We start from the raw sequence: 8571 nt of genomic DNA, 5'->3' as shown, positions 1-8571 counted from the left end.
ATCCTAGATAACAGACCCCTTCAAATTGTCCTATGTGTGCTCCACAAAATAAATAAACAAGTATACATGGTATATATTTCACTCATGTATGTATGTGTTTGTATGTAAAAACAGATACAAACATACTTTACCTTGGAAGTGATAATGAAGATTTACAACTTAGTTTTTATTTCTGTGTAATAGGGAAAATATAAGTAAATCTACCTAAATCTAAATAGTTCAAAGATACTATAGAACCATAAGCCAAAATAAACTCTTTACCCTGTTAAAAAAAAAAAAAGTCTCCCAACCTTAAAAAAAGTCGAGGACCAAATGGGTTTAGTGTAGAATTCTATAAGAACTTCAAAGAAGACCTAATACCAATACTCTTCAAACTATTACACAAAATAGAAACCGAAAGAGCACTACCTACTTCATTCTATAAAGCCATAGTTACACTGATAACCAAACTATACAAAGACTCAACAAAGAAAGAGAACTTCAGACCAATTTCCTCTATGAATGTTGATATAAAAATACTCAATAAAATTCTCACAAACTGAATCCAAGAACACATCAAAATGATCATTCACCATGATCAAGTAAGCTTCATCCCAGGGATGGAAGGTTGGTTTAATATATGAAAATCCATTAATGTAATCCACTATTTAAACAAACTCAATGAAAAAAGTCACATGATCATCTCCATAGGTGTAGAAAAAGCATTTGACAAAATACAACATGTCATGTTAAAAGTATTGGAGAGATCAGGAATTCAAGGCCAATACCTAAACATAATCAAAGCAATATAAAGCAAATAAATAGCCACCATCAAATTAAATGGAGAGAAACTTGAAGAAATCCCACTAAAATCAGAGACAGGACAAGGTTGGCAATGTTTCTTCTATATAATAACAAAGGCACGGAAAAAGGAAAAACATACAAAATGAATTTCATAACAATGTTAAGAGATTTTTGTGTCAGAAATAATGGTCATAAAGCATAAGACATTTATGTTCTGTTCAGGAAGCTTTCCCCTGTGCCCAAGTATTCAAGGCTCTTCCCCACTTTCTCGTCTATTAGATTCAGTGTATCTGGTGTTATTTGGAGGTCCTTGATCCACTTGGACTGGAGCTTTGTACAGGGGGATAGGTATGGATCAAATTGCATTCTTCTACATGCAGACCACCAGTTGAACCAGTTCCATTTGTTGAAAATGCTGTCTTTTTTCCACTGGATGGTTTTTAGCTTCTTTGTCAAAGATCAAGTGGCCATAGGTATGTGGGCTCATTTCTAGGTCTTCAATTCTATTCCATTGATCTACTTGCCTGTTCCTCTACAAATATCATGCAGTTTTTAATCATTATTGCTCTACAGCTTGAGGTCAGGGATGGTGATTCTCTCAGTTTTTTTTTTGTTTTTTTTTTTTTTTTTTTTTTTTTTTTATTGTTGAGTATAGCTTTTGCTATCCTAGATTTTTTGTTATTCCAGATGAATTTGGAAATTGCTCTTTCAAACTCTGTGAAGAATTGAGTTGGGATTTTGATGGGGATTGCATTGAATCTGTAGATTACTTTTGGTAAGGTGGCCATTTTTACTATATTAATCCTGCCAATCCATGAGCATGGGAGATCTTTCCAACTTCTGAGATCTTCTTCGATGTTTTTCTTCAGAGACTTGAAGCTCTTGTCATACACATCTTTCATTTACTTAGAGTCACACCAAGGTATTTTATATTATTTGTGACTATTGTGAAGGGTGTTGTTACCCTAATTTCTTTCTCTGCCTGTTTATCCTTTGAGTAGAAGAAGGCTACTGATTTGTTTGAGCTAATCTTATATCCAGCCACTTTGCTGAAGTTGTTTATCAGGTTTAGGAGCTCTCTGGTAGAAGTTTTGGGGTCACTTAAGTATACTATCATATCATCTGCAAATAGTGATGACTTCCTCCTTGCTAATTTCTATCCCTTTGATCTCTTTTTGTTGTCTAATTGCTCTGGCTAGAACTTCGAGTACTATATTGAATAGGTAGGGAAAGAATGGGCGGCATTGTCTAGTCCCTGATTTTAATGGGATTCCTTTTAGTTTCTCTCCGTTTAGCTTGATGTTGGCTATTGGTTTGCTGTATATTGCTTTTATTATATTTAGGTATGCACCTTGAATTACTGATATCTCCAATACTTTTAATGTGAATGGGTGCTGTAACTTGTCAACATTTTTTCTGCATCTAATGAGACGATCATATGGCTTTTAGGGGTGGCAGAGGAGTAACTGGGAAGTGGGATTTTGTGGGATGGGCTGTTGGTGGAATGGCTAACTGGGAAGTGGGATATCATCTGAAATGTAAATGAATGGAATGATTACTAATAATAAAAGAAAATTTTTTAAAAATATAATAGTCAACAAAGCAGAAATGCAATCCAGAGAATATGAGAACCTTTATGTAAATTAGTTTATGTGGGAATGTATTAATGTCCAGAATATATAGAAAACATATTTGAAACAAAAAGCAAATCTCAACTACTAGAGAAAGGGAGGATTCAGAGGATATAGAAGGAAGTAAGAAGATGATTTGGATCAATAAGATCATAATATAATATAGATGTATAAAATTGTAAAATTATAAGTAAAATATTATGTTACATAAATAAATACTAAAAACAGAAAACAACTCAATTCCAAACCAAGCAAAGGACTTGAATAGACATTTACCCAAAAATATATAGGAATGACCATAAACAAATTAAAAGATGATCATTACTAATAAATAAGGAAATGCCCATCAGAACAATAATAGGTTATTTATTCATATCCAATAGGGTGTCTATAAAAAATCAGATAATAACTAGGAAGTATCAAAATCAAAGAAATTAATAATAGTTTGTTAAAGAAATATTTGAACTCTTGTATTCATAGCAATATTGCCTACAGTAACTAAAACATGGAGCAATAAGTTTCTATTATGGGTGAATTGATATTCTGTATTGTACTTAGACTGAAATGTTCTTTAAGTTTATAAAAGGATACTCTGAATGTCTCAAACATGGAGGAAACATTATCCCAAATGACCAAAGTAGATCACAAAACAGCAAACACTGTAAGGTTTAGTCAATATTAGAATTTTTAGAGCAGTCAAAATCACAGAAGAGAATAAACTGGTGGTTACTGAAGTTGTGTTAGGAAGGAATGCATCAGATATACTGGGGCAGGGGTTACTGGTTTGGTTTTGGTTTGGTTTTTGTATGGAGTTTAAATTCTTTAAGGTGAAAAGGAATGGTAGCGATGTTTGAACACTATCAATAAAGGTGAACTACATAATTAGCAAGGTTCAACAAGGCAAATTTTATAGTCATTTTACTACAACACAACAAACAAATGAGGACAAGTCAGTTCGGGAGTAGTGACTGCAGCTGTCAGTCAAAGAGAAGGTTCTTTCTTCTCTACACTCTCCTCTCTTTTTCTAATTATCTATTTGAGAATTTTTACACTATATTTTGATCATATTCACTTCCTCTCCAAATGCCTCCCAGATCCACCCATTTCCTTATCCACCCAACTTTGTGTTCTCATGTTTCCAAACCCATTGAGACTAATTTGTGCTGCTTATATATTCTTGAGTTGTTTGACACTTTTAAAGAAAACTGACTCTCTGTCTTCCAAAAGCTATCAATTGTCAATAGCAGCTCAGCTAGGGTTGGGATTTCATGGCCTATGTCTCTCTCAATGGTGGCATTTGTCTGGCTTGACTTTGTGGAGTTCTTATGTATACTGTCACGACTGTTGTACATTTATGTGTATCTACAACTGCTCTGTAGTGTTCAGAAAACAGCTTCCTTGTATTTATCCTCTGATTCTGGCTCTTACAATCTTTTGAAACCCCCTTCTGTGATGATCACCTATCCTTAGGAGGAGAAGGGGTGTGACATAGATGTCTTATTTAGGGCTAAGTGTTCCTAAGTTTCTTATTATTTGTGCTTTGACTAGTCTCAGTTCTTTGTGTTAATCGCTTTCTACTGCAGAAAGAAGCTTCTCTGATGAAGTTTTGGAAAGGCGTTGTAAGTCACTTGGAGTCGGTTTGACACTGCTGATAAAGACTCTTGTGAACCTCTTTGCTAGGCAGGTAATTCATGCTGCAGAGTCCATGGCACATATCTAGCCACTGCTTCTTATCCCATATTACTAGAACAGTTCCAGATGCCTGGCAAGATTAACAGAAAGTCATGGACTTTATTCCCCAGCAAACCCAGCAGCGTTGCAAACACTACAGCATCCTTGATAATGGTCCCTAGGTCACTTACTCAAACCAGCATCAAATATCTTCCACAGGTAGAAAATGTCTGGCGGTTGGCTTCACCATTTCTCCCCCTCCCCCCCCCCCGTCTCTCCCCCCCAACCCAAGCATAGCTGGTATTTCTAAGTGGAGAAAAGTTTTCAACAAAACCATAAAAAAAAAATCAAGGACATCCATGTTTTAGCTACCAATTTTATTGCATAACTTTGAATGAAAGCTAGCTACCCTCCTACCAAAGGGTGAGAAGTAAAGGAGAGTGCAGAAATTTGGGGAAGAATGACATTAGGTTCATGGCCAGTTGCAGCAATTACAGCTGGTATCAAAAACAAGCCCTGCCTGACAATGCTGCTGGTATGTGATTCCATTGATGCAGTGCCAGAAGGCATTTCTGTCATCTGCCACAGGATAGAGGCCATCTGCTTTGTCAGCACAGAATCCACTGCCCCCAGAGCTTCCACCCCCACTCCCACTTCCTGGAGTAGGAGTCACTGGCTCAGGAGGCAGGTCAGGGGCTGTGCAACCTGAAACATACAAGTAGAGAGAGTCAAGGGGTGGGCCTGGTTCAGCTGTGAACTTCAGGTGGAAGTAAAAAAAAAACTACGTGCATTATTGCCAGAAGATAGATGCAATTAGCTGCAGTCTCAGAACTGAAGTAAGTGTAAGATATAGCAGGAACTAAGAAAATGTGTAATGTGAATACACACCAGCATTATCTTGTTCTCTCTTTTGCCATCTAAAGCATTCAAGAAAGACCTAATATGCAAAAACAGGTATTTTTAATATCTGACTATAAATACCTCTGAAAGAAACACATGGGAACAGTTAGGAAGGTTGAAATATTCCCTCAGTGATGGATGGACTGGATGTATAAGAGTATTGGCAAAGCTTCCTGTTAATTCTCTCCAGGAGCCTGAGCAAGACATTGAATAAGGAACACACACACACACACACACACAGAGAGAGAGAGAGAGAGAGAGAGAGAGAGAGAGAGATTGAATAAGGAACACACAGAAAGAACAGAGACAGAGAGACAGCAAGAGACAGATGCAGAGAGAGTTGTATGCTAAAGGTAAGCACAATTTCTTCAGACCCTTTCAAACCTTGAAATCCTAGAAAATCTGATCTTACATACTCTAAAGATAGGTTTGGTTTTCCATAATTCCCTTAGAAATTGAGATTAGGGAATGTCAATAACTTTCTGACACCAGGGCAAGTACAACAGACTAAAATGGGAAGAATATCCCAAGGCAATAGGGGTGAGAATGTCAAGACTGCCTTTAAATTAATAAGCAGACATTATTAACACTCACTCACACACACACACACACACACACACACACACACACACACACGCACACGCACACACACACACACACACACACACACACACACACACACACACTGCACACTTATGCTGTCATTTACCTGCACTGGCTATACCAAGGGCTTTGTTCAAAGTAGAAGTCAAAGGGAATTTTCCCTGGTCACAGAAAGAGCCAGTGAAGTCATCAAGGTCAATGGCCCAGATCATAGCACCTCCAAAATTGTTCTGCTTAAGCCACTGAGCCTGTTTAAGAGTAGAGGGTAGAAGGTTCATTTGATTCCCTGAGCCTTGGCTCTATTATGACAGCAAATCCAAGGAGCTGGCCTTACCTTGACACTGAAGCTCTTGACATTGTCATAGCCAATCCACTCGTTGGCCTTATAGGCATAGGGCACTTCCTGGGGGGCACTCCAGACCTCAGTGGCTCCATTTCTCAGAAAGGTACAAATCTTTAAATGTCAAGAAAGGCAAAGCCCTTAAATATTAACCCCATGAAAGAGAAAATACATTATTTTCTTTCCTTTCATATCCACAGTTAGGGTTACCTGAATTTTATACTTCAGTTTTGTTTGTAGAAAGTAAAATTGGGTTATTTTCATCTTTGCAGTGATGAATATGAGACCCAGAACTTGCCATATTAGATAAGTACATGCTTTACCACTCTCATTATATCACATCCAAAGTCCGAGATGCCACCTTACACCAGTCAGAATGGCTAATATCAAGAACTCTGGTGACAGATTCTAGCAAGTATGTGGAGAAAGAGGAACACTCCACCATTGCTGGTAGGATTGCAAGCTGGTACAACCACTCTAGAAATCAGTTAGGTGGTTCCTCAGAAAATTGGACATAATAATGCCCGAGGACCCAGCTACACCACTACTGGGCATATACCCAGAAAATGCTCCAACATTCATAAGGACACGTGCTCCACTATGTTCATAGCAGCCTTATTTATAATAGCCAGAAGCTGGGAAAAAAAACAGATGTCCCTCAACAGAGGAATGGATATATAGAAAATGTGGTACATTTACACAATGGAGTACTACTCATCTATTAAAAACAATGAATTCATGAAATTCATAGGCAAATGAATGGAACTAGAAAATATCCTGAGTGAGGTAACAATCACAAAAGAACACACATGGTATCCACTCACTGATAAGTGAATATTAGCCCAGAAGCTCAGAATACCCAAGACACAATTCACAGACCACATGAAGCTCAAGAAGAAGGAAGACCAAAGTGTGGATATTTTGGTCCTTGTTAGAAAAGGGAACAAAATACCCATGGGAGGAATGAGATACAGAGACAAAGTATGGAGCAGAGACTGAAGGAAAGGCTATCCAGAGACTGTCCCACCTGGGGATCCATCTCATATAGAGTTACCAAACCCAGACACTATTGTGGATGCCAACAAGTGCTTGCTGACAGGAGCCTGATATAGCTGTCTCCTGAGAGGCTCTACCAGTGCCTGACAAATACAGAGGTGGATGCTCTCAGTCAACCATTGGACTGAGCTCAGGGTCCCCTGTGGAGGAGCTAGAGAAAGGACCCAAGGAGCTGACGGGGTTTGCAGCCCCATAGGAGGAACAACAATATGAACAGCCCAGAGCTCCCAGGGACTAAACTACAAACCAAAGAGTACACATGGAGGGATCCATGGCTCCAGATGCATATGTAGCAAAGGATGCCCTTGTCAGACATCAATGAGAGGAGAGGCCCTTGGCCCTGTGAAGGCTGGATGCCCCAGTGTAGGGGAATGCCAGGACAGGGAAGCAAGAGTGGTTGAGTTGGTAAGCAGTGGGAGGGGGGATGGGATAGGGGATTTCCAGGAGGGAAACCAGGAGAGGGGATAATATTTGAAATGTAAATTTAAAAAATCTAATAAAGACTCAACAGAGGAAAAAATAAGGTAGAATGTGTGTGTATGTGTGTGTATGGGTGTGTGTGTGTGTGTGTGTGTGTGTGTGTGTGTGTGTGTGTATTGCTATGAATGTAGGATCATCTTGCTTCAGCTTCCTGAATGTTGAAATTGTGGATATGAGCAACCAAAACTGCAAAAATCTGTCATGAAAAAAAACTGTACAGTATGGTCCTAATTTGGTTTGCCCTTCTATGCTAGAACTTAAGTCCAGGGCTATGGACCTTCAAAATCAATGTGCAACCTCTGAGCTACATTCCCCAGATTGAGTTACCTGTCAAATTCTATACTTTATCCATATTTTAGTACTAAAATGTTGGAATATATTGTACTATAAGAAATTTATTTTATTTCATTCTCTGTTAGTGTAAATATCTTTAATAGTATAGTCCATTGCTTGAAGGAATATTGTTTGGATTAAGTATACATGTATAGATGTATCCAAAGCCTTTTTTAAACTGAAGACTATGTACAGCTTAGGGTGGCTAATTCACAGAGTACTATACAACCAATACACTGACCTCATAGTAGGCCAAGAACCCAGCCTGCCTGGTATAGGGTCCAGCAGGGCCATTACCAGAGGTAGGGGCACCAATTCCAGTATCAGAGGGGTTGCTCAGGGTGAAAGTGTGTCCATACTCTGGGAATCCAACAATGAGCTTCTCAGCTGGGGCTCCATTGTTCTTCCAGTAGTTCATAACATAATCCTGTAATGGCAGCAGGTTAGGCACAAGACCTGAATAGCCAGTGGCCTGTGTTAGGATTACAGGCCTATGATGTCCATAATGAGTGTATTTATTTATTGATACTTTATTTTTCAAAATTTTTGAATGAAATTATAGAAATTGCCAATAACTTAAGGTATTTACCTAAATAAATTCGCCTCTGAATTTGCATTAGTCTGGAGCCTGATTTTCTATATGATTTACCGCCCCCTTCCCCAGTGTGCATCTCTGTGAGGTCTTACCACACTGAGGTAGGCATCACTACCAGTGTGCATCTCTGTGGGGTCTTACCACACTGAGGTAGGCATCGCTACCAGTGTGCATCTCTG

At 38.6% G+C, this 8571-nt stretch overlaps 1 protein-coding gene across 2 annotated transcripts in view; it reads right to left on the bottom strand.

The window, feature by feature from the left end:
- Nucleotides 1-4445: 4445 nt before the first annotated feature.
- The window catches only part of LOC116094235 (acidic mammalian chitinase), a 27283-nt gene continuing 23157 nt past the window's right edge, over nt 4446-8571 (bottom strand). For both annotated transcript variants that reach the window (XM_031376146.1, XM_031376145.1), the window contains exons 8-11: nt 8039-8224; nt 5923-6042; nt 5695-5836; nt 4446-4790 (exon numbers count right to left, since the gene is read on the bottom strand). In XM_031376146.1, the coding sequence (XP_031232006.1) occupies nt 4558-4790; nt 5695-5836; nt 5923-6042; nt 8039-8224 (681 nt within the window). In that variant the 3' untranslated portion in view covers nt 4446-4557. The remainder of the gene's footprint in view (nt 4791-5694; nt 5837-5922; nt 6043-8038; nt 8225-8571) is intronic.

This window comes from Mastomys coucha, unplaced genomic scaffold (genome assembly GCF_008632895.1).
Source record: "Mastomys coucha isolate ucsf_1 unplaced genomic scaffold, UCSF_Mcou_1 pScaffold16, whole genome shotgun sequence".
NCBI classification, from domain to species: domain Eukaryota; kingdom Metazoa; phylum Chordata; class Mammalia; order Rodentia; family Muridae; genus Mastomys; species Mastomys coucha.
This window is presented reverse-complemented; position numbering and strand designations above follow the sequence as displayed.